Source organism: Cricetulus griseus, chromosome 5 (genome assembly GCF_003668045.3).
Source record: "Cricetulus griseus strain 17A/GY chromosome 5, alternate assembly CriGri-PICRH-1.0, whole genome shotgun sequence".
NCBI classification, from domain to species: Eukaryota; Metazoa; Chordata; class Mammalia; order Rodentia; family Cricetidae; genus Cricetulus; species Cricetulus griseus.
The window spans coordinates 34,703,918-34,731,178 of NC_048598.1; the positions used below are offsets into that span (position 1 = coordinate 34,703,918).

At 37.5% G+C, this 27,261-nt stretch overlaps 1 protein-coding gene across 2 annotated transcripts in view; it reads left to right on the forward strand.

Annotated features, from left to right (window-relative positions):
• Nucleotides 1-27,261, forward strand: part of Rasal2 (RAS protein activator like 2) — a 246,104-nt gene that overhangs the window by 209,631 nt on the left and 9,212 nt on the right. The window contains exons 11-18 of one of the 2 annotated variants that reach the window (XM_027417286.2): nt 4,879-5,023; nt 5,675-5,911; nt 8,673-8,874; nt 10,962-11,161; nt 12,082-12,943; nt 21,806-21,940; nt 23,750-23,952; nt 25,342-25,429. In XM_027417286.2, coding sequence (XP_027273087.1) covers nt 4,879-5,023; nt 5,675-5,911; nt 8,673-8,874; nt 10,962-11,161; nt 12,082-12,943; nt 21,806-21,940; nt 23,750-23,952; nt 25,342-25,429 — 2,072 coding nt within the window. The remainder of the gene's footprint in view (nt 1-4,878; nt 5,024-5,674; nt 5,912-8,672; nt 8,875-10,961; nt 11,162-12,081; nt 12,944-21,805; nt 21,941-23,749; nt 23,953-25,341; nt 25,430-27,261) is intronic. The other variant, XM_027417287.2, reaches the window with a different exon arrangement.

Below are 27,261 nucleotides of genomic sequence, written 5' to 3' on the forward strand. Positions count from 1 at the left end.
ATTCTTGTGATAGACCAAGGATAACTGGAGAGAGGAAGAGCAAGTCTTTTCAGATGCATTGTGGATGCCAGTCTGAGTGTTCTCAACTTGGTTATTGTTTAAAGACAAAACAAAAAACAAAAGGAGAGAAGGATATTTCTAGACTGACAGACACTGTGCCTCAACGATTAGAACCCAAAAGAACTAGCAGAATCTGAACTTTTCCGTCTCTCTAAAGATCATGTCCACCAGTGTGTTGTCAAGAAAGCTCTTAAACAAAGAAGGTGATGAGCCGAAGACCAGAAGCCCCAAGGTTCAGCATCTGTTACGCCACAAGACTAAAGAAGTCTAAAGAGGTCTAAAGAAACAACACACTAAGAAAAATGAGGAGGAGGCTACAGATATGTTAAACTTTTGGCCAAGATAATGAGAGAAGCCCAAGAAAAGCTGCAGGAACAGATTGTCAAGAGATATAGGCTGTCCTTGCTGAGAGCTTCTACTTCTGAGTCCAGTTAAAAATAGTCTTTCAAAGTAACAAATTGGTTAGTTGTTGGGGTCAGGGAGGGTCAGTAGCTGAAGATACAGCTCAGTGGTAGCACACATTTGTAAGCATTCATAATCCTGGAGATTCAATCCCCAAGACTATCTTTTTTTGTCCTAGATGTTTTATTTATTTATGTGTGTATGAGACAGAGAACAAACACAGATTGTAGTTGGTTCTCTCTTCCTCCTATGTGAGTGCTAGGGATCTACTCCAAGTCATCAGGCATTATAGAAGGGGACTTTGCCCACTAAACCATCCTGCTATCCCAATACTACCTCTGACAAAAAGATTCAGATGGTAAGAAAAAATAGTTGTCAAATTATTTTATAGTTTAAATATTACTTGTGATGCTTCAGACTGGTCTATTAAGAGGAAAAGAGCTGGGCAATAGTGACGCAAGCCTTTAATCCAACACTCAGGAGGCAGAGGCAGGCAGATCTCTGCAAGTTCAAGGACAACTTGGTCTACAAAGCAAGTTCTAGAATAGCCAGGACTGCACAGAGAAACCCCATCTTGAAAAAAAAATAAGAATTAAAAAATAAAAAAGGAAAGAAATTATAAGGGGTAAAAAGTAGTAACTGACTGAGAAATAGGTCTGTGTTTATATGAAGCAGACCTGCTGTAGTGACAGTTAATTTCTACCCTAGGCAAGAGTTGTTTTTTTCACTTCTGTTTATCTTTAAATCTACTCAGATACTTTAATGTAAGATCTAATAGAAATTATGAGAAAACAGTTGATTTTGATTAACATTAAGAAAAATGCTATTAATCTCATTTATATAGGCACTTAACTATAGTTATAAATTTTATGTTATGGTTTGCTTTAATGCTTTATGTTGTCCTATAAAATGCAACAAATGAAGCTTCTCTAGCAGTGTTCTCCATTCTGTGAACATGAAGGTGAGAATATTCATATTCTAAAGATCTATTTGCTTAAAGGGATTTCTGAATTAAACCTCCAAAATGATAAATGGATACTAAGTCCTTTGATACAATAGTGAATAATTGTCTGATAAGCCCAGTAAGGCATGAAAATTAATTCATCGAGCATGGGAAACTATTCAGATAACCTCGCAAAGATCTCTATTAACATTTCTGTAACCTAAGAGCATGGGTTAGAGTAAAGAAAATGGCTGCAGCTTCCAAGAGCATGAAAACAATTAACTCCTAAGAATCTCAGTACTGAGATTGGACTGTCTTCTTTTCATTGAAGTTTTGATGTATGAAATACACTGTAAGCAAAAAGCAAAAAAGAAGTGCTGTTTATGTCGTTCGTTGGTAGAGCAGTTTCCTGGCGTACATAAGGCCATGAGTTTAATACCCACCCATCCTCAAAGACAGTTGCCAGTCATGTACAGTATCAGCCAGTTTCTTAGCCTGCCTTGATCTTAATGAAAACATTACTCTTTACTGAAAAAAACAAAAAAACAACTCTGTTTAGACTCAAGCCTTCTATCTGTTAGCTCCCTTTACCTGCCTGATTAAAGTCAATGTCTCATTGGTGTCTTGTGACACAGAAGAAGTATCAACTGTGAAACATTAAGTCACTCAGAAGGCATAATTTCCAGGCTGGTATTGGAGGCAAATGCCTTTCAGCAGTAATATGTCAGCACCTGTTAACTTAAACGTACACTGAAATGTCGATGACAATAACAATTTAGTGATTAACATAGAAAACACATAGTGGAACTGAGCATGGTGGTACATGCTTGCATTTCCATCAGTTCCAAGGTAAAGGCAGGACTATTCAATGAGTTTGCAGTCAGTCTGGTGTACATGGGGTCTTTCCTAAATAGGTGGGGGTGAGGAATTGGAGAGATGGCGAGGTGGTTAAGAGCACTTAACTGTTCTTGCAGAGAACTCAGGTTGGGTTCCCCAAACCCACATAATGGCTCACAACCATTCATATATCTAGTTGCAGTGAATTTGATGCTACCTTCTGCCTTCTGATATCTACTGACACCAGGCACTCAGGTGGTACACACACAGACACATACACATAAAATAAATCTAAATTTTTTTATTTAAAAATGTTTTCCAAGAAGGGGGTGGAAATATGGCTAAGTAGTTAAGAGAGCTTGTTTGCTGCATTATCATGAAGACCAGAGTTTGGATAATAGAACCACACATCAAGCTGGGTGTCTGTCTGCAAACACCTATAACTCCAGCTCCCAGTCTGACACTCTTCTGGCCTCCATGTGCAAAGTTTGAAGGCATGCTCATCTGTTCACCTATGTTTATATTCATGCAAACATAGACAAATAAAATATTTTGTTCAGTTCAAAGAAGAAAACATGATAGAACATTCTGAGTACACACTAAATATTTAAACTCATTGATTGCCCCTTTTAGCTCTTTTTCTTTTCAAAGGCAAAGGAGCTAACACAAATAATTTTAAAGTAAGTATCTTTTTAGGTGCAAACCTATAAAAGCTTCATCTTCATTTTAGCATGCTACACATTATCAGACATAGGTTATAATTCCAACAATGAAAACAAATTTCTTAATTTTAATAGATTTTTTTATGGTATCTCATTTCAGGAAAATCTTTAGACCCTATAGTGCTGGGTCTAAAGCACTATACCCTGTCTGTAAACTGAGTAATTTATTGGGCTGTTTACTTGAACAATGAAAAGAATAGTTAATTAAATGTAAATATTATTACTATTTCCTTAGAATAGGTATGACCCAAATGAACACCCTTAACAGAATGTTACAAATTTAGTTTGGCTAATTATTACTGAAATATTTGATACTGATAGTTTTAAGCTTTACAATTATGTAGCCTTTAAATGAAACAGATTGTGTGGAAACATGGAGTGAATAATATCTTGTGGGGATTGTTAACAGTTTTTAAACTCCTACCAGTTTGGTGGTTTTACTTTATTAAAAACTATTTTGAGTAACATATTTTGTACTTTAAAAATGTTTTCTATATGGAGCCCAACTAAGTGCCAAAAAGATACTATATTTGGGTTGTTTTATTTTTTTGCTCCTTAGCACAATTCTATAAGACAGGTCAGACACTGATAAAGCAGCCAAGCTCAGGCTAATTAAGTGATGTTTCCATATACTCTTTTGATACTATAGTGCATGTTCATATTCTCTCTCTCTCTCTCTCTCTCTCTCTCTCTCTCTCTCTCTCTCTCTCTCTCTCTCTCTCTCTCTCTCTCCCTCCTCCACCCTCCCTCCCTCCTCCCTCCCCTGTATGTGTTCGTGCACACACCATGCTCACACATGTATATGTACCACATTGCTTCCTGTTCCCCAAAAATGCTTCCTCTAAATAAGTTTTCCCATCCTCTGTAATAGCTATTTTTAGAAACTTTCCTTTATCTCAATAATAATCATTTTGGCAGAAAATATGTTTCATTTTGCTCCTGATATTTTTGTAGGAATTACTGTTTTTCCAAAACCCTCTTATGACTAACCTGAACCCCAAATCACATCCCCAGATTGAGAAGGATCTTTAAAAAGTCCACTCCTCTTTAACAAGAGAGGCCTGTAAGAAAACAAGACTATGTACTTCCATCTCTTAAAAAAACTTTTAAGCTCCTATCCTGCTCTTTGAGAGTTATTCAAGAGGGACATGAATTTACACATAATTAAAACCCAGTTCCTAACATCCAAAGGTTTATCCTACAAGTGAAATATACATGTGAACAAACAGGCACAAGAGTATAAAACATGGACTATCAGAAGACATTGAAGTGGTATAACTTGTAGTGGTAAGCAGATAAGGTGATTCCAAAGAATTGTTAGCATATCTTTATAGATAGGCTATCCGGCCAGTGATTGTAAACCATTGTCTATGGAAAGCATGTAAAGTATATATAAAGAGAAATGTTGCAGTTTTGTGTGGAAGGTTGAGTTACCATCCCCAATGCAAGTGGTAGACCTGAAGAGCCTTGTTTGCATCTGTGTTTAACAGCATTACTCCTAAAATCTTAGTTGGGTTATCTGTTCAATCAAGCTTTGGTTGTTTGTTTTTGTTGTTGTTGTTGTTTCCTGGAATAATGACATTACTTACACTAGTAGGGGGAACTCTGTACAAGTTCGTGATAATTAAATATATTTTGGGTTTCCAATAAAAGATACTATATTTTTAAATAAAATAATTGCTGTTTTTATAAATAATGATAATGCTGGTAATTGGTTCTATTCTGCCTCCAGTCTAAAGTGAATGAATATAGTGCATGGGAGGAGGTAACTATTGGTTAAAAGCTTTGACTCTTCATGGTTCCTCCCTGCTGGATCTGGGGAAAGAAAACTCTAAAGAGTACTCAATTATTTCTTATTCTATTTAGAAAAGCATAGACTAGTTACAGTACTTGTCACCTTTTCTCTTTGACTAGGGGAGTTCATCAAAGCCTTGTATGAATCAGATGAGAACTGTGAAGTGGATCCCAGCAAGTGTTCATCTAGTGAACTGATAGACCACCAGAGCAACCTGAAAATGTGCTGTGAGCTGGCTTTCTGCAAGATCATCAACTCCTACTGGTGAGCTTGTGTCCTTGCCAAGGAACCTACTATTTCCATGTGAACATCTTCATAAGGAAAAGACTCGAAGGAAATTTCAAGATTTCCCTCCCTTAGGCCTGTCTAAAATCTAACTTCATTTTAAGCAGGACTTCTGAACTATCTCTCTAAGTAACACTTTCCAGCTATTAAGTAGAGGTTGGAGGTGTTGGGTAGGGTTGTTTTGTTTTGTTTAATTTACTTTTTTAATATATTTGCTAGTATGGAACAGATGTGTTCATAAATTTTGGTCTTTTCTCTGTCAAAAACAAATGATGAGTTTGAGAAGATTTTTCATGAACAGCCTTTAGGGATATTATGGGAAGCTGTGTTAAACCAGGTAGTTTAGTGGGGAGCCTCATACTGTTTTCCCACTTAGCTAAACTAAATTTGTACTAATCCAAAACTTTGTAACTTTCTATTTCTATTTTCCACCTGGCCTTCTGTGACTTTTCCACCTCCTGCCTGCCATTAATCAGGCTGACCTCCATCCCTGAGTGTCTAATAGGTCCTCCTCCTAGCTCAGCTTTAGAACTAAGGCATACTGGGTCAGGGTGGGGTCACTTTCACAGGTTATAACACATTTATATTTAGAGGCTTTGGATTTGTTTGTATGTTTTCCCTCTTCTGTAGTGTCTTCCCTCGTGAACTGAAGGAGGTGTTTGCATCATGGAAACAGCAGTGCCTGAACCGAGGCAAGCAAGACATCAGTGAGCGGCTCATTAGTGCCTCACTGTTTCTCCGTTTTCTTTGCCCAGCCATTATGTCTCCCAGTCTTTTCAGCTTGATGCAGGAGTATCCTGATGACCGAACATCTCGGACTCTAACTCTTATAGCCAAGGTCATTCAGAACCTGGCCAACTTTGCCAAGTAGGTGAAACTACTCTAACTCTTAAAAAACAAAAACAAAACAAAACAAAAAAACCACCTGGCTTTAAAAATAAATGAATGAGCTTTTGGATGAGGCTGGGAAGTTGCATTCCCACTAATACTAGATTTTTATTGCATTGTTAATAAGGGTTTTAAAATGGAAGTAAATACTAAATAACTCTGGTACAGACATTTAGTGAAGTATTTATAACAACCGAAAATAATGTTTATAAGGGATATCTAATAATATGAAAATGGTGATAATTTAATCAAATGATACTATGTTATTATTTTAGACTATGAAAAAAACAATACAAGTTGAGAGTATTGGGAAAAGGCTGGTAGTATGCTTACATTGCATGCACAAGGCCCTGGGTTCAATCCCAAGCATCCATCAAAAGTGTGGTGAAAATAGGCAAATATGGTAGTTATTATCATCTATTGCAAATAGACTGGCTATGTTCCAAGAGGTGCTATTAGAAAAAAATGCAAAAGATGGACGGGTACAATAGACAATCAAAAGAGACTGAATGTGATACTTGAAATTTATTGGTATCTTAATTTAGAAAAAAATGTTTAAAAATTATTGGGGGAGGGTCCCATCGGATGATTCATCAGGTAAAGACTGTCAAGCCTGACAGCTTAAGTTTAATACTACAAATCTACATGGTGGAAGGAAAGAACCAGCTCTCACAAATTGGCCTCTGACCTCCACATGTGCACCATGGTGTATAAGCACCACCTCCCACATGCAAAATAAACATATATAAAGATTGTTTTAGTTATTTGGGAACTGGAAAGATAGCTCAGCGTTTAAGATCACTTACAACTATTGCACAGGACCAGAGTTTGGTTCTTAGCACTCATATCAGGTAGCTTACAACTCCTAGTTCCAAGGGAATCCAACAACTTTGGCTTCAGGGGGCACCCACACTTGCGTGCACATAGATACACATATAATTCAAAATAATTTTTTATTATTTGGAAAAAACAAGTAGAATTTAATTAAGAACTGTATATGAGATGATTCATGAATAATTTAAAATTTTTAATGTGAAAATAGCATTTATTTATATAAGAGATACTCCTCACTTTGAAAAAATGGACACTAAAGTAATTGAGTTTAAAATGGCTCTCTCTATAAAATTATATGTATCTGTAGAGAATGGAAGCAAATCTGGCAAATAAGAAAAAAGGTTAACAGATGGTTGATATAGATGGAAAGCATAGGGGTGTTCATTATATATTCTTTCAACTTTTCTGTAGGCTTAAATTTATTTTCAAAAGGAAGTTAGAAAGCCCAGAACAGTGCCTCACACCTTCAATCCCTGCACTCAGGAGGTAGAAGCAGGTGGATCTCTGTGAGTCCAAGGCCAGTCTAGTCTACATAGCAAATTTAGGCCTACCAGCCAGTAAGACTATCTCAAAGAAGGAAGGAGGGAGGGAGGAAAGAAGGTAGGAGGGGAAGGAAAGAAGGAAGGACTGATGGACCAGGAAAGAATGGAAGCTTTGCAAAATTGATCAGAGGTATATTTAATATTGAGACAGAAAAGCTTCTATCAACAGTGTATAGAAGAAAAAGTATCAGTGAAGCAGATTGTCTTCTCCTATATTTTGTAAATTTTGTTTATACGTATGTGTATTTTGCATGTGTGGTGCCTGCAGAGGCCCAAAGAGGGCATTGGATTCTCTAGGACTAGAGTTAGAGACAGTTGTGAGCCACTGTGTAGGTGCTGAGATAGAACCCAGATCCTGTGGAAGAGCAGCAAGTGCTAAACTATCTCTAATAGAATTTTTTTGAAGTTCACTGTTTGAATTTTATGGACTTTATAGCTAAGCCAGCACATAAAGATTTGCCCATATTTAAGTTATTTCTGATAAAAAGTATTTGTAGGTTATGTTGGGGCATAAAGAAGGATAGCTAAAATCAGATGGACAGAAATTTCTTCTCTGAAATAGAGCATGAACAGAGACCTAGAAAAGGCTCCCTCCCATACAGTCTCCCCTTGTGCAAGGACTGAAGTCCATGGTTTCAGTTACCTATGATCAACACAATCCAAAAATATCAAATGCAATATCTAAACCATTGTGAATAGGAGATGTGTTGTGATGTCTAACTCAGTCCCACCCAGGATATCACTCATCCATTTGTTCTGGGTATCCATGCAGTGCATACCACCTACCTGTTAATAGGCTCTTGGTTTTCAGATTAACTATTGAAGTGTAATGCTTATATTCAAATAACCCTATATTACTTAGTAATGGTCCCCCCAAACCAGAAATTGTTATGCTGGCAATTTGGATGTGCTAAAGAGAAACTAAAGTCCTTTTAAGTTTGTTTTTGTTTTTGCTATTTTAAGAGTGCATGTATAGGGTAAAATATAGAGCGTTCCATGATATCTGCAGTTTCAGGCATCCATTGGGGGTTCAATATGAACTATGGGTAAGAAAGAGACTATGGAATATATTTGGAAACTGAAAAAAAAAATTAGTAAAATTGATGGTTGTCTTGGTGAGCGTTTAGTAGATAATTAAGGACTGTATTATGTCAGAACTTTGAAGGCCAAAAGAAGAATTTTTATCTCTACTTTTGAGTTTTTCAACATGAGTTAAAGTAATATTAAGAAAGAGTATTTTAGCAGTTACAACTTAAAATCCTTATCGTCACAAAATAAAAAGAAATGATACCTCTTTGTAAGTCAACTCAAAATGTTAATTTATCTTTCTTTGATCTATGTTCTTTCTTATTTTCTCACCTCAGGTTTGGTAACAAAGAGGAATATATGGCATTCATGAATGACTTTTTAGAACATGAATGGGGTGGAATGAAGCGGTTCCTTTTGGAGATCTCTAATCCAGACACCATCTCAAACACACCAGGCTTTGATGGTTACATTGATCTGGGCAGAGAGCTGTCAGTTTTGCATTCCTTACTATGGGAAGTAGTCTCTCAACTTGATAAGGTAAAGTAGGAGGAGGGAGGGTAGTGGGAAGTGGATACAGAACCTTAGTGTCCAGATTCTAGAGATCATCATGATGATAAGTCTTTCTGCTGGATACATACATACATACATACATACATACATACATACATACATACATACATACGAAAACTTACCTAGAAACTGTTATCAAATATTAATATATGCATCTTTATCCATGTGTAAGAAACTTCATCTGGTAATTTCTAAAGACAAGATCTTTTTTAAAAGTACATATTTATAAAATATTGTTCATCATACTTAATTTCACCGTGGGGGAAGTTGTTTTTCTCACTGTGTAAGTCAGAGTTGGATATAATTTTCATCACTAAGAGTCACATAGTATTCAAAAATACAGATATTTTCTTTATCTACCAATGTGAATTAAGAAAATAAAAATAATCATTTATTTCCTAATGCCAAGTGAACTTTATGTCTTTTGAATAGCTCAGTATAAAGCATACCAATCATTTTCTTCATTCTAGATTTTACTAAGAGGAATAGATTCTGTAGTAGAAAATAATTCAGTAATCAATGTTATTTTTCTGTGATAAGGATTTATTTGTTTTCTTAAATTTTCCTCTTACCTATAAGATGTTATATCTAATAAAGAGTATATAGGAATAAACTTCTTAGTAAAATTTACTTTCTAGAAAAAATTACAGATGGTAGTATGTCCACTGATACTTAAAATATTTATAAAACCATAAACCATTCCTTATCCTCAAGTGCTACTTCTGTACTTTAAGAAATGCTATATGGATACTAAGTTGAAGTGATGTGGAAAGTAAATTCTCTCCTGTGAATCTTAGTTTAACATTGTTGAACAAGTAAATGCATTCTTTAGATGACGTTCATACCTACTCAGGCAGAGTGGGAGAGTGTCAGTTGGCTGGAACATGGAGCTAAGTGTTAGAGCACCTGCCTGGCACATTAAGACCTTAGTTTTGAATGTCAGATCAGGAAGGAAAGCACACAATCTATTTCAGTGGTAGACTACCTGCCTGGCATGAATAAGACCCTGGGCTTGATTGTCAGACACATACGAACAACACACACACCACATAGACACACACACACACACAGAGAGAGAGAGGAGAGAGAGAGAGAGAGACAGAGAGAGACAGAGAGAGACAGAGAGAGACAGAGAGAGACAGAGAGAGAGAGAGAGAGTCTACCTATCACTCAGAAGATTAAGAAGACCTACAGATAACCATAACTATTATCCTAAACTGCATAGTGGTTAAGGGATTCCTTAAGAACCCGTGAAGATAAGAATGTCATAGGAAAAAAATGATTAAGATAGATAAAACAATTATTTTAAAAGTTTGTTAGATAGCTGTATCAGTAAGATACACGTACAATTATGAAATAGGCCTAGTTTATTCATGATCAAAGTCTTTTTTAACAGACTTTAGTCATGGGAGCCAGATATCTAGACGTATCTGAGAAGAGAGAAAGATCACCTGATTTTACTGTTTTGTTTTTTTAACAAGACTCAGTTGACAATGATTCAAGGTTCCCAAGATTGTCTGGGATAGTGGATTACACTGTAAACTAACTGCATGTACCGCAGTTCTCCGGGTCCCTGAATGCAGCACCTTCCTGTATGTTGGCATGCATTGCTTTCCTCACATAAACCTTTTTCTTTGGAAGTTTTATCACACTAGCCAGTCATCTGATCCTGAAGTTCCTTTTGGTTAGAAGGTGTTTGGTTCTTCCCTTTTCCTCCATCTTGGTCTGTTAGTCACTCGAAGATATAGTGTGCTTTGCATGCATATTTCAGTTGGAATGGCAATAGTTTGTTTGTTTTGAGCATGTTTTTTAAAATTTTATTTGCATAATCCTAATTTCTATTTCCTTTCTTTCCTCAATGTCTACTGCACCTTGTTCCGCCTCCTCCATTCATCTCGACGCCATGGTTCTGCTGCTCCATAACAATGCATTATGAACTTGCCACTCCCATATGCAATACCTACCCTCCCTCCAACCTACATCCTTCCATCAATGGGCATCATTGTCCCCAAAACAATATGTTGTGGATGTCACAATGCTTATTGTCCAATTAGGGTGAAAATTCCTTCCTACAGGCAACTGTGGCAAAACTGGGGCCTCTCCCTCGTGTTCTTGCTGATATTACCAAGTCTCTGAGTAATCCTACACCAATACAACAGCAACTGAGACGCTTTGCTGAGCATAGCTCCAGTCCAAATGTCAGTGGAAGCCTCTCCTCTGGCCTGCAGAAAATATTTGAAGACCCCACTGACAGGTATGCAAGAGGATTTGAATGTTGCCCCCCAAACAGATAATGTTTAGATTTGACAGAAACCTATTTATCTTACTTTTTAAAGTTCACAACTTACAAGTTATTAGCAGCTGAAAAGAATCATCTGAGATAAATCCAGTTTTTTGTCACAATGCAGAACAGCCAGTATTACTTTATTTTCCAGGATGCTACTGTAGCATTTTGTAGTGTAAATATGCACAAAGATCTATTTGCCATGTTTCTTGGAAGATGAAGGGCTTTTATAAAATTGATGTTTTCATATGATCTACTACTCCCTAGACCAGGGGTTCTCAACCTTTCTAATGTTGTGACCCCTTTATATGGTAATTCATGTTGTGGTGACCCCCAACCGTAAAGTTATTTCCTTGCTACTTTATAACTGTACTTTTGATACTATTATGAGTCAAAATGTAAATATATGATATGCAGGATATCTGACATGCAGCCTCCAAAGTGTTCAAGACCCACAAGAACCCCTGCCCTAGACCCTCAGTTCAAACTGTTTTAGAGTTGTCTATGTCTGCTGGATGGGCAGATAAAATGTGGAACCTTCAACTTTGTGCTCTGAACTGGAACAATTTATGCCTTTAACAGTGAACCCAGAGGTTCTCTGAAAGTTTAGACAGATCTAAGTATGAATTAGGATATTTGAAAGAGTATTCTAACTCATTAAAAACTGAAGTCAGTGGTGGGTGGTGTATTATTTTCTACCTTTGGGAGAAGAATAGTAATGCTAGATTTTATTCTAAGATATGTAGTGATGAAATCTGAGTTTCTAAGGAAATACAACTTCCATAGTGGGTCTGTGAAACTTCAAAAGAGTTCATATGCCCAAACGGAAGCACTTTTAATTATGTTGAATTTGCTTCAAGAATAATTAAGGGGCCATTCCTTTTCCACAGTGATTTGCATAAACTAAAATCTCCAAGCCAGGAGAACACAGACGGCTATTTTAGAGGGAAAACGTTATTGTTGGTTCAGCAAGCCTCCTCCCAGAGTATGACTTACTCCGAAAAGGATGAAAAGGAAAACAGCCTTCCTAATGGTCGGAGCATCTCCCTCATGGACCTGCAGGACACTCATGCTGCTCAGGTGGAGCATGCGTCTGTCATGCTTGATGTGCCTATGCGCCTCGCAGGAAGCCAACTGTCTATAACCCAGGTGGCTAGCATCAAACAACTTCGGGAAACCCAGAGCACTCCCCAGAGCGCACCTCAAGTAAGAAGACCCTTGCACCCAGCCTTGAACCAGCCAGGAAGTCTCCAGCCCTTGTCATTCCAGAACCCTGTCTATCACCTCAACAATCCAGTTCCAACAATGCCAAAGGCCTCTGTAGATTCTAGTTTGGAGAACCTAAGCACTGCCAGTTCTAGAAGCCAAAGCAATAGTGAAGACTTCAAACTCAGTGGACCCAGCAATAGCAGCATGGAAGATTTCACCAAAAGAAGCACGCACAGTGAAGACTATTCCAGGCGGCACACTGTACCAGACAGACACATACCTCTTGCTCTACCACGACAAAATAGTACTGGGCAGTCCCAAATTCGGAAAATGGACCAGGCTGGGTTAGGTGCCCGAGCCAAAGCACCCCCATCCCTCCCACATAGTGCTTCCTTACGCAGCACAGGGAGCATGTCAGTGGCATCTGCAGCGCTGGTGGCTGAACCTGTGCAGAATGGGAGCCGATCCAGGCAGCAGTCCTCTTCCTCCAGAGAGAGCCCTGTTCCCAAAGTGAGAGCAATCCAGAGACAACAGACACAGCAGGTAAAGTATGCTAGAGGGCTTTGGCTTCTGCTTGGATGGACAATTAGGTTTCTATATATATAATATGGTGTCCAGAAATCAAACTGGTAACAAGGTTTCCACTTAAGAATGTTTCTGTAACCTTTAAACAGAAGAAAGGTTCTGTTTTAGAAGGTTCTGACTAGATGAGAACAGAGCAGAACTTGACTGGTTACCCTTAGGATACTCTAACAAACACTCAAGAGGCTTTTCTTTTCTATGAGGAACAGAGCTGCCTCTTCGGGCAGCTTAGACCAGAGCTGTGGCATTGGGTGAATAATTATACAGTTATATAGGAGACTACAGTCAAAATCACCTTTATTTAGGCAATCTGGAAATGTACCCTTCTTAATTTTTTCCTTAAGATTCCAGAATATAGTTTTGTATTCTGAGCTTACAGTTTAATGTTAACTGCTCTCCACTTCATCCCCCAATTCCCTATGGAAATGCCAGGTCCCATGTGCCTTTTCCTGGAAATAGCCCGAAAAATAAACAACTGAACACCTAGAGAGGCAAGGGAAAGAAGAAAAGATATAGAAACATGATGGTTGATAAGTACTTGGAATACTTGCACATCCTTTATATTACCAGACACATGGACATGTCTAGCTAATGTCATACCAATCCTGATACAACATTTTGAAATTTTATTTATTTGCCCAAAATTCAATAATTTCTTCCATTATGTATGCCACTTTGAATCATTGATACATATTTTGCCCTTAGATATGAACTAATATCTTTAAAGGTCTCTCTTTCTTCCACTCCCCCCCCCCACCGCCACCATGTGTGTTTCTTTCACCTAAAAGGGGTTTCCCTTTAAAATTTTTTGTATTTGTGGAAATTTTTAATATAATATTTTTATTTTATTATTTACTTACTTTTGGAGACAGGTCTTACTGAGTAACCCTGGCTGGCCTTGAGCTCACAGAAATCAGCCTGCCTCTGCCTCCCAAGCCAGGTACCACTGTACCTGGCTTGAGTATTTTTTTTCTTTGAGAGTTTGCATATAATGTATTTTGATTAAACCCGTCCCCATTGCCTCCCCTTAGCCCCTCCCCTATCCTCCAACACTACTTTTCTGTCCCAGTTCCATGTGTTTGCTCTTTAAAAAAAAAAAAAAAAAAAAAAAAAAACACTCAGGTATAGGACTACCTACCTATGAAAAACTACATGGGTAGTTTTTCAAGAGCCATATCCCTAAAGACAACTTTCCTCTCCCTCATCCAGCAACAGTCAGGTGCCAGTGGCATCTCATCGAGTCATAGGACTTAATGATCCCTTATCCAGATATGTTGGGATTTGGGCTGACTTAATCTTGTATACACAGCCACAGTTGCTATGAGTTAATGTGTGTGGTGGTTCTGTCATGTCCAGCAAATAATGTTTCACAAAATCATCGACATCTGTTTCTTACAGTCTTTCTGCCCCTTCTTCCATGATGATCCCTGAGCCTTAAAGAGGGGAGATGTGTGCTATTGATGTCCCATTTAGAGCTGAACATTCCAGAGTCTTTATTCTCTACACACTGACCAGTTGTAGGTCACTGTATTAATCACCATCTACTACAAAAAGAAGCTTCTCTCATTAGGGATGAGAGATGCACTAATGTATTGATATAAAGATAAGAAATGAAGGGTATCGGTTTCTTACTGTGTTCATTTAGCAGAATAATATTAGGTTGTTCCCTATGGCCTATCACCTAACCAGTGATGGGATTTGGGCCCAGTTAATACTACCAGGCATGAATTCTAGAGAAGGGTCTTTAAATCCCAAGAGATTGTTGCTCTTTAGACATACTTTTTTTTAAAATGTGCATTGGTGTTTTGCCTGCATATATGCTTGTGTGAGGGTGTCAGGCTCCCTGAAACTGGAACTACAGACAGTTGTGAGCTGCCGTGTGGGTGTTGAGAATTTAACGAGGGTCCTCTGGAAGAACAGTCAGTACTCTTAACCGCAGAGCCCTCTTTTTAGCCCCGCTCTTTAGACATATCTTGAAAAGCCAGTTGTTATTGTAGCTACCAGGGTTCACAGCTGGGAAGACTACTGATTACCCCCCCCCAATAGCATGCATAGAACCTTCCAGCACTGTGAAAACTGGTCGTTAGGGATGAAGCTTCCAGGTCATCTCTAGAAGCTTGATTGTCCTATGGCTCAAGTGTCTTCAGCAATAGATCATCTTTCAAGTTCTAGAGGGAAACCAAGAGCAGTGGCAATATGCTCTAATATTTGCCTGGGGTCTGTGGGGTTCTGCTAACTAACATTTCAAAAAAAAAAAAAAAAAAAGGTAACCTGACTTGGCACTGGCCCTTTTATTGATAGCTTATGGTGTATAGTGCTTGAGAGAGGTATAGCCTCCTCTCCCCATGTACCACCCATATCAAGAAATTCCATTTGAATTCCTCATATAAATAAGGGTGTGTGTGTGTGTGTGTGTGTGTGTGTGTGTGTGTGTGTGTGTGTGTAAGCATCTACAGTAATGGGTTTCCATGGGGCATTCTTGGAGGTCTTTAGTTTTAGTTATACAAACTATGATCCCTTCCCATCCCACACCACCATTTAACCCTTCCTGTCCCATTATTTCCCCTTTCTTCCTTCATACTACCTGAAGTCTATCTCCTTCACTTGAAATCCCTCCACACAGCCCCTTAACTAGTTTTGTGACTTCTGTGTATACTATGTGTATATTTTTGTTAATTCTTTGAGAATTTAATACATGAAAACAGTGTATTTTGATCATATTTTTCTCCCACACCCATCTCCTCACCATCTACCTTCCGTACCCTTCCAGCTTCATGCATTATCATGGGTATGGGGTCATCCACTAGAGTGGAGTGTACCTACTAGGGACCACATTCCTTTAAAAATAAATTTTAACCTTCCTACCAGAAGCTATCAACTGTTAATAGCTCTCTAGCTTTGGGTGAGGGCTGGTGAGTCCCTGCCCTCTCTCGTGGAATTTTTTTGAAACATATTTATACTGTGTAAGTTCTAAAGAGTTCATGATTAAAAGAATTCTATGACATACTTTTAGGTAACAAACTAGCTGCTCAGGAAGACTATAATAAAATCTCAACTCATCTGTTGATATAGCTACATTGTTACAGCGAGGTGCTTCCTGATTTAGTTAGCTCTGCCTTGTTGCTAATATGGTAAGAACCCTTCCCCCTGCCCTTGCATTGGTATTTATTTTAAAAGTTGGACATTTGCAGAATCCTTAGATACAGAAGTTGAGGATGAGCTTAAACTTATTCAGGAAGCCAACTTCCAAGGAAGAGTGCCTCAGGTGATTATACTTTCTGGAGGAAGAAAGCTCCTCAAGTTAAATTCTTCCTTTTAGTTTATTGTATTTCACAAGATTGTGCTGATTCGTGTGATCTAATAGGATCATCTAAGGAAAAATCATGCATACGCCTGTAGCTTAAGCTGGCTAGGAACTATGGTCATCCTACTTGTTTCCCTTAGGGTTCCCCAGGCCGGTACCACCACAGCTGGCCAGCATGTCTTTTACATACACACATAGATTTATACAGAAATGTACATGGATTTTGGTGGAAGGCCTTCATTTATTTAAGCCTTCTTGTAATTTAATTTGATCACATTTCTGTGCTAGCTTCCAGTTGATAGTAACTGCTTTCAGGGAGTTAAAGTATTTATTGGCAGAAGAATTGACAGCTAAGTAATTTTAGAGATGAAATGCTATATAAAAGCTTAGAGCAGCTAAAGGACAGTGAGGATAGGGTAGAAGTAGAAAAGTTCTCATTGGTAAGGACATTGATTAGGTCCAGTCCTGAAAAGAAAAGGAAATCAAAAATCTCTTCTTCGGGCAGGCAGTACTTTTGCTATATGATCCACCCAACTGCCCCATGCAGGGTACTAAATAAACTTTTTCCAAAACATGTTTTAAATTTTTTTCCTATTACTTCTGCCTTGCCATTTTTCTTTCCTCTATCATGTAGTCCTATCACGTAGTATTTGTGCTTATAATTCTTACGAATTTGCCTAAGATCAATTGCTACTTATAATATTTTTAATAGAAAAACATAACATCTATCATACAAGAACAAAACATATGCTTCCACAGTGAATATAAGACTTCCTAGATGTTTATCATCTCCAAAAACAAATTTTAATTTTTCTGTCACAGCCATTAATGAATTAGGGAATGTCTATACTTCCATGAACTGGGGCACAGCAACAGTGAGCTGTCCTAGCCCAGATTTGAAATATTTCATCTTCATTTATATCCTGCTGATAACAGCCACTATCATAGAAGTTGAAACCTGCTGTTTTGATTGCTCAAGTTTGTGAATTTTCCACAATGATGTTTTCTATCCAATAAGTAAATGGTTTATTCTTTTGAACTTGTTATTCTTTTTATTCTTATCTTTCCATTTCTTGTTTTTTTTTTTAATCTCACATGAGTCCTCTCTATAATCAGCACATTTTTAAGGCAAATACATATTTTAATTGCAAATAGTGTTTGGGAATTTTTTCTTTCTCCCAACCTAGAGGGTTTCTTTGTGGGGATTGTTTTGTTGGCAGTGTAATCACCAGTGGCTGTGTCCCATGCAGATTCCATTTGTGTCTTAGCACAAAGGAGAGGCCTTTGTTGGCAGTGTGACTGGCTTCAATATTCTCAAATAGTGAGTAGGAAGGAAATAAAATCCTAGTGAAATACTTTACTAAGAAACAATTCTTTCTCAGGAAATTCTAAATATTTTGACCCCTTTGAACCTCTGCCTGCATTTCTTTTTTTTTCTCATTCTCATCTATTTATTTATTTATTCCATGTCATGTATCTTGTACAAATAATAGACTTTATTTTAAATATGGGAGACTTAGTATGTCAGAAATGGATTTGCAAAAGCCTTTTAAATAGGCATGTGACAAGCTCTCCATTGTCACATTGCAGTTTTCACATTTGGATTTGAGACCTCTTTCAACCAAACTCTTTAAGAACTGTCAGAGTTTAGTTACTTTGGTATTGATACCAAACTGATTATTCATTTATATCAGACTGTAAAGAAAACTGAAGTCAACAAGTGTTGTTTTTACCTCATGAACACTAGCAAGGAGCAGGAAAACTGACCTGTTCCCAGCTGTCTCGGCAAAGCCAGGCTAGAACTAACTGTAGTATCGGTGAAATTGTGTGTCAGGCCTTTTTACCCTAGAGCATATTTTTTCCCAGGGAAGCCTACCTAGCATCAGCTCAAAGGAGATTGTAGAATGTCCTCCCTTTCCTGTCTTTTTCACCCTTCATTTTTGTTCATGACCTCTTAAAAGTTAAGTAACTATAAATGATCGTCCTAAGGCTGTAACTAAGCAAGATGAAATCTGAACCCCTTACCAGCCACTCTCTTCCATTTCTTTGACTATGAATTAGAAATAATGAGCTTTGTTATATATCCAGCTTATAAAAAGGAACTGGGATAATTGTTAATGGAAAGCCTTTGAAAGCCTTTCCAAAAAACTACAGGAAGAACAGTGTCCTTCTCTTAACAACACATTTTAGCAGTGAATTCTGAAGAAAACTCAATGTTTATCTATAAAATTTTATTAAGCATTTCTTGTACATTGAATTAGTCACTGTTGTTCAAAAGAATTGTATGATGTAGTGCTGTTTGTTTGGTGGTGATGTAATTAAGAAGACCAGCACATGTGAAACTAAAGAAAAAAAATAATAACAGGGCTGGAAAAATAACTCCATGATTAAGAGTACTAAATGCTCTTGCAGAGGACCCAGGTTGGATTCCCAGCACCTATGTGGCTGCTCATCGACCTTTAACTCCAGATCCAAATAAGTATGTTTTTTAAAAAGAAAAACTTTAGAAGACAATTTATAGATTTTTCATGTAGTGCACATATTCTAACACTTTTGAACCAAGATTACCTCTATTTTCTTCCACTCTAGTACAGTAACTTCTTTTGACTTCCTCCATATTATTTTCTACTCATGATTTTCTAAAGGATGTGACATAAACAGAAAGAATAAAGCTGACCTGACCTGACCTGTCCTGTCAATTTTACCTATCTTAATATTTTGATGATTTACCCAGAGTAAGATTCAACCAATAAAATAGGAAGAGAGTTGAGATGTCCAGTTCCCATTGCACAATCTCTCACAATTCACTGGTTATTGTATTAGTCCTCCTAAAAATACAATAGTTGCCACCATCATCAGGGGTGTGAACCAACCCTTACTGTAAAATCTCACATAACATGTCAAGCCTAGATCACCTACGTTGCTTTTGCTGTCTTGTTTTTAATATGCTTTTCAAGCTGAGATCTTTTTCCTTTGTATGCTTTTAGGCACACTAATAGTTTAGAACTAAGAAGATTTATAGTTAATAAGTTACCCATAACAAATGACAGGGAAAGTTTGTTCAAGTAACATCTCATTGATCACTGAAAGCAGGAAGCTATCAATAGCTGCCTTAATAAGTTCTTAATAGTAAGGTTATTAGTAGCTTATAAAGTAGCTACTTCATCTCAAACTGCTGTTAAATAGAAAAATCCTAGTCCAGCAGCTTCTATCTATCCTAACTGTGCTAAAGTAATTTGATTGTAAAATATTTGTCTCCTTTAAATATTGGTATCTATGAGTTAAGATAGTGCTACCTTTTTGTTTTATATCAGAAAATTAAACCCAATGCTTCCATTTTTCTTAATCAGTATAGAAACAGTTCATTGTACTCTGTTTTTCACACCCAGCATGTGGAGAACTACACGTGTATTTGTGTATAAAGACTTGCAAATTACAAAATGTTTCACTCTCTGTCTTGTTTTTCTTATAAGTTTTGGGTTTTTTGTGACAGGATCTCTCTATATATAATCTTAGCTGTTCTGAAATTCACAATGAAGACCAGACAGACCTTGAACACACAGAGGTGCCTGCCTCTACCTCCCCAGTGCTAGGACTAGAGGCATATGCCACCACACTCAGATCTCAGAACTTTTGATATGAATAGTTCTTTCCTTTTGTAGATGACACTGTATCCTATAGGCCAGAGTTCTCAAAGTATGATATTCAAAATTATTTAAGTATACATAGGTATATACTTAGTTATATAAATGATACATACTAATATCTGAATATATAAGTACATAGTTATATAGTATCAAACTCATGGCTCTACTGATATTGCTTAGTGTAAGGGCTTATATAACTATAAAAGGTCATTTTAAAAAGAGATAAATGTTAGCAATAAGGTAGATATAGCAAAAAGTAACCCACAAATAGATGAGGTATAATAAACATTTCTGAAACTGTAGTACAAGTGGAAATAGGATTCTAAGTACAAAGGGTACTGAATTTTAAGATTAAAACATGTGCAAATGTAAAATCATGACTTTAGAGAGGGAATTTCTGCACATTCATTCACAATTGTGTGTGTGTGTGTGTGTGTGTGTGTGTGTGTGTGTGTGTGTGTGTGTGTCTACTTACATAAGCTTCATCCTTCCTCAAGCATAAAACCATTCTTACTGAGCAGAGTTCTTCAAACCTTTAAGACAGCCTATATTAGTCCTGTGTGTATTTATAAAGTCTCTGAAGACAGGCTTTTCATCTTACCTTCTAATCCTCAGAGTCATCATAATCTGCTTTAATTTAGAGTTAATTGAGTTCTAGTCTAGAATGTTACAGTTTCTTAAAGTATAGTTTTGAATGGGAGAGGAAATTCTCTTCAATTATGAAATTAGAGTTTTTCCTCAAAATATAAATCCATTTTCATTATAAAAAGCTAACACAAACACAGATTTTTTGCTATTGCACATACACTCACTCCCCCTTCCTCTCCATCATTCCTCGCCCTCATACACACACATGTAACATATATACATTTTATTCCTGTCTCTGGCAGCCTAGAAACTAACACTCTTAAGTTACCAAAGAACTTTCACATATACTGTTTTACCAGTCCTCAGAATTCTCTGTGAGATGATCAGGTAGGTAATGGGAATTGTGACAGTGGTGGCATCTTCATTTAATAGATGAGGAAAATAGAATTTAAGAGATTAGTTTTACCTACTAAGTGGCAGAGTGGCTTCTCAAGACTAGAATTTTTAACATTCTGTATATCTTGAGAAAGATAAGAAAGACAGTTTATCTTGCTGTCTTAACTAGATAGAAACATGCCTTAGAGGCTTAGACTCTCTGGAATTCATAGTTTGATCTTAGGTTCTTAACAAACTTTGTAGTGCTGAGGACATAGTTTAGTAGTAGAGCACTTGCCTAGAGCACATACAAAGCGTTGGGTTCCATAGCTGACACACCTAAGTAAACAAACAGACAGACAGACAAAAGGCCAAGAAAGTTCCTTAACCCAAAACACAGACTCTTTAATGGTCCTAACATACCAGGAAGTCAGGTTCTAGAAAAGTAATAAATACCACCACTTCTCTTTTTCTGAATGGTAAATATAAAAGCTCAGTATTGGCATTCTGATACGTACATCTGTGAGCTTGCTTAGCATCAGCCAGTTCTTTAGTCCATGGTTGTCCCTGCTTCAACAGACATCCCATCATCTAAACACTCAGCTTGTCCTTTCTTTTGTTCTGTCATCTTAGCTTCAGTGGGTTAACATCACAGCTGACAACACTTGTTTTGTTGAGCAAATTAGCAATGTCAAGGCTTTCTTTATCAGAAAAAAAAAATGGTTCTTGGAAGCTATAAATATGAATTCAGATTGGTTTGTGCTTATACAGATGCATGTTCTCTTTCCCTACTCCCTGGCCCTAGCATTAGTAGACAATTATCTAAAACTGAAGGCACTTATTACGAGTCATCACAATTATGTAATTTTCTTTCTGAAGCATAACTAGTAATAAAAATCTCTGATGTAGGTTCAATCACCTGTGGATTCTGCCACAATGTCTCCAGTAGAAAGGACAGCTGCCTGGGTTCTGAACAATGGACAGTATGAAGAGGATGTGGAAGAAACGGAACAAAATCAAGATGAAGCCAAGCATGCTGAGAAGGTAGAACTTAATTTGTCTTTGTTGACTTAATGACCCCACAACTGATATGTGATTAAAAACAAAAGTGGAAAAATGAAACTTGGCCTGGGATTCACTGCATAGCCCAGGCCTTTGTCTCTATTCCTCGTGTTAACCATCACATCTGTGTATTATAGGTCAGTAGTGGCTCTGTGAGTATATGGACAGCGTCTATTATGTTAAGGAGGAGACGAGTGACTAATTTTCAATGTAGGTTGCTTTAATTTGGAAAGCACTCCAGTACTGTTTCTAACCATTTTGGTTGAACATTTATTATTTCTATAAACTTTGGTCTTCAAGTTCACAATTTATGTTAGGACTAGACAATCTAAATCTTGGGAACAGTCAATTTATATTTTAGTTGTTCTGTTGGGTTTTTTGTCTTTTGTGAATAAAGACTGTCTAGCTATACAGATTATTATTTAAAAGATATATGCTGCTTGATGGGTTTCATATAATATTTTGCAGGTTATATGTATTTGTTTGTTTTCTGAGATAGGATCTCACACATACCCTCATACTGACTTCAAATTCAGCCTTCTGGCCTCCACCTCTGGAGTTAAGGACATTTATTTATCTATTTATCTATTTATTTGCTTAGTTATTCATTTATTTATTTACTTATTTTTAAAGAAAAACAGTCCTGGAAAAATTAAGAAATAACCTTAACATTACATTTAATTGACCACCAGACAATTAACCTTTTTTTGGTTAGAAAATCATAACCTATACCTAATGATGCAGCCTAGCTTTTCAGAGCTGTCAGAAAGCTCTCTGCTTCAGCTTTCTAGAATAACCAGCATGATGTAGAGCATAACATGGATAAGGAGCAGCTAGTTGTCTTTTTGCTGGTTAAGTGAGATGTTATTACGTAAATTGTGTTTTGCCAAACACTGCATATATTTATCATTAGCTTACTAATGACTGTTACTAATGACTATTATATTAGCCCACCCATAAGGAAGCTCATGTTTCTCACCTTGTCTGGACAGTCTCAGTTTCTATTGTACTAACAACCCCGTCCACAGGAACTTTAGTACAGGAAAGTGCCAAGTAACCAGCTGAATTACAGAATTTATAGAAGGCTAGTGAGACCATGGATAAATTCCAGCAGATGGTACCAGATCAGACAGATGAAACCACATCATGAAAATCCAGGAGGAGACAGTTAGTCCTCAAGAAGTTGTAGGCCCTTGTCATTGCTTATGACCTGAATACGTGACACTTTTATAATTAAGGGAAAAGCAGTAATCACCTGTTCCGTCATGACATTGTATTAACTGGTTTAGTTGCTTAACAGAAATGTTACTTGTTGTCTGAATTGTCTAAAGGGTAACTCTAGTAGAGTAAAGATAGTCTAATGAGCCCCAGTGGCAGGAATCCTGCAGTACAGGTGATGACGTGTAAGTCTTTCTCTTGCAGACAGCTAGCTTTTGGCTTGAGTCATTTGTCAGTCTTCTAACTACTCAATCATTTTATTTTTCTTTCTCCCTTCTTTTTGATACTGTTACAGATTGGATGTAACTTGCCACAACTGCTAGTTTAATGTGAAAAAAGTGCGTAAAACTATAGAATTCATAATGCCAAGTTAAGATTCATAATGTAATTTTAGACACATGACAGTGCCTAACATTTATGTCAGCCAGTGCTTTTAAATAACCTGGGCAGCAGCAAGAACATGGCAGATCAGACAGCATCTACCACATCACCTTGGGTTCTCTGGCTAGAAAGTGTATCAGTAACTTCAATACCAATATAATTCCTGTCATCCATGCCTCTTCCCCTTGCCAGTATGAACAAGAAATTAGCAAATTGAAAGAGCGCCTGAGAGTGTCCAGCAGGCGGCTAGAGGAGTATGAGCGCCGGCTACTGGTGCAGGAGCAGCAGATGCAGAAGCTGCTGCTGGAGTACAAGGCTCGGCTGGAGGACAGTGAAGAGCGGCTGCGCAGACAGCAGGAGGAGAAGGACAGCCAGATGAAAAGCATCATTAGCAGGTTAGAAGACCACCTACTAGCTGATTGGGTCTAGTTAGGTACAAAGACCTGGGGAGATGATCCAAATACTTTCAAAAGAATAGCCCTACACCCCCCCCAAAAAAGCCATTTTCATCCATGTGTGTATATTCTATGGTACTTGATATAAGTGTAATGACTGAGACTCGAAGGTATGAAACCAAAATGAGATCTGATGTACTTACAATGAAGAAAAGGTAGGCTTTTTCTTTAACCATAGCAATATTGGGGGGGGGGGGAATTAGGAATTTATTTTGAAGTTTTAGGTGAAAGTTGTGTTTTTTTTTTTTTTTTAATCTGTATCTAAGATTTAACTCAATTTGCCCAGACAAGTTCAAAAACAAAGTCCCACTGAATGTCTTTAGGGCCAGAGGACCAAAAAGTGCCATGAATACCAACAAAGGAGAGCCAAGAAGAGACCCATTTGCCTGTATTTGCAGAGCACTCACTATAGGTCAAACATTTTTCTAAGCACTTTATAAATAGTACTTTGTTTTATTTCCATCTTGGTCTCTGAAACAGATATTATTATTGCTTGTCTACAGATAGAGAAACTGGCAACAGTTGCTTGTCCAAGGTAATGTAGTGGAGACCTAAGGTTTGAGCCATGGATCAGACTCCAGATTCATAACCACTAGCTTCAGTATTGCCACATGCTGTGGACAAAGAAAGAGAAGAACAGAAAAGGGGTTGCTGTTTTAATAGCCTGGCAACAACTGACCTCATACTGAGAGCCATAGGAGTAGAACTGAGGAGTTATGCATAAGTGGGTTGAGATGTGAGGAGTAGATGAGAAATGAGATCTACTAGAACATCCTGTAGACAACATAGCTATGCAAGGGAAGAGGGTAGGATGATAAACAGTGTAACTTGAGAGTAAGAGGAGATGGTTTGCATCCAAGCATAGTGGTGCTTGCCCATTATAATTCCAGCATTCAGGAGGTAGAAGTAGGAGTACCAGGAATTCAGGGCCAGCATCAGCTACATAGCAAATTTAAGGCTAGCTTGAACTACGTGAGATACTGTCTCAAAAATAAATGAATAATTTAAAAAGCAGATAACCATTTTGGTTTTTTGTTGTTCATTTGCTATTAAGATGTTTGCTAAGGGAGTGATCTAATAGGAAGATGATGATTATGAGAATACTGTTCTCAAGAAAATATAATGTTATGGAGCCTAGCCACAGGTAAAATTTAGAATCAACTTAGGATGTTGTCTTTCGGGGAAGATGGGAGAGGAGGAAGAGAAAGAAAAGGTTATTGCAATCAAATAGGTCTTCTATTGGGAACCACCAGTTTTAAGTTTCTCAATCTCTATATTACCTAGCCCTGTCTTTGAAAATATTGAAACCCTCTTCCTATCACATTCTAGGCTAATGGCTGTCGAAGAGGAATTAAAGAAGGATCATGCTGAGATGCAAGCAGTTATTGATGCAAAGCAGAAAATCATTGATGCACAGGTAAGCAGGTCCTGTGCTTAGAAGAAAGCACTTGTTTTTAATACCTGTTATTTACTGACTTCCCACCCTTGCAAATGGCAAAGCAGTAGAAAATGAGACACTGAAAGTTTCTCGGCATTATCCTTTGAATATTAAATGAGTTTCCACATGACCTCAGTTTTTTTTGATGACATAGCATCGTTATTAGCATGCAAATTATTGTGTATTTAGTATAGTTGTTTAACACATCTTAGCCTAGTATGTGATGAAGTTGGCTTCCTTCCTTGTGGAAAGGAGGGCATTCTCTAAGAGGATAACTGTAAGAAATGCACTGCATGTGTCTCCTGTGATCTCCACTGACCATTGCTTGGCTGTGTTCTTCATGATCTTGTCAGTCGCATCCACTGCCATCAGCGCCTAGTCCTAGCAAAGAAATTGTAGAGGAAAGATAAGGTTGTAGAAGATAGTTTTCCTTGTTATTCTTTTGGTTCAGAGTTTGGCATTGCTGCTTGGAATGTGCTTGGCTGTTCTTCTTTGTTGATGCTATGCTTAGAGAACCTCTTTGAATATTTAAAGAAGGTTGATAAAATTAGAATCTGTGATAGCTTACACCTAGTGGGATGATAGCCTCCAAGAGCCCTTCACAAGGACACCAGTGATCAGAGCAAAATCCAGGATTTCAGAAATGTTTTCAACTCATTGTTGCTTTATCACTATAGAGTATGACTTATTTCCTAAAGGGAAATAAATTGCAAAAGGCAATTACAGTTTTGATAGTGGTCCATCTAACCACTGAGTATATCACTTCTCTAGGGACAACTAGCCAAGTTTACATTTCTCATTTTTAAGCTATAAAATAATAATGAGAGCATTCTACTTTATTCTCTATGTATCAACCACTAGTCAGTATATACTAGAGCCCCCATATTCTTAAATGTGCCCTTCAACATTTGAGTTTCCTTATGAGGTCAGTGTAAGATGAGGCTTATTTATCAAGCTGTGAGCATAGCCATAGGAAGAGTGTTTCACAGGCTTCATCCATGTTGGAGCTCACTAGATTTAGAAACAATTAGGAGTTGTGATGCTTTCTCACATGCATAACTGCCAAAATGTTTTAGACTCAAATTCTGGATATTTTGGCCTCTTTTGAACCAGAGAAATGTTATAAGTACTTTACTTGCTGTTTTAACTTTTTTACTCTTTCTAGGTATCCCCAAGGTAAGTGAGGGAAGAATAGTAGAAACAAGGTCATCTTGCTATATCCTATTAAAGAAATCACTCCATAAACTTAAGAGAAACAGTGTAGATACAGAAGGCAACTTCATCATGAAAACTAATGCTGAAAAGTTCCGCTTTGGATTCTCAATATCAGTATAAAGCAGGGTGAGCCTTATTAGTAATGATACAGAGAGATTTTAGTGCTGAGATAGAATAGATTTCAGCCAATAAAATGCAGTCAGTCTTAAGCAGAGGGAACTTGTCAGCAATACAGTATGACTCTGTGTATGCTGGCTGACAGGACACCCCTGTCACTAACTTCTAGGGAGTCTCTACTCTACCTGTCCCCAGGCTTGATCTGAGTATAAAGCAAAAGCTGTGGGTACTAAAGGTGAAGTCCAGGAAGGAAATTTGATTAACCAAGAGTCAAAAGCTCTCAGTTAATCCATCAGATGGTGGCACTGTGCAGAGAAGGAAGAAATGGTATCCTTGCAGCTCAGACAGTCAGATTTACAGTCTGGCCAGTGGCAGTTTGGTTTTCAAAACACTTGGTTCTCTGGACTGTTTCAATGGAACCAAGACCCCCTTCATAAACCAATGCTCCCACTGACCATTCAACCATGAAGACCACTCTC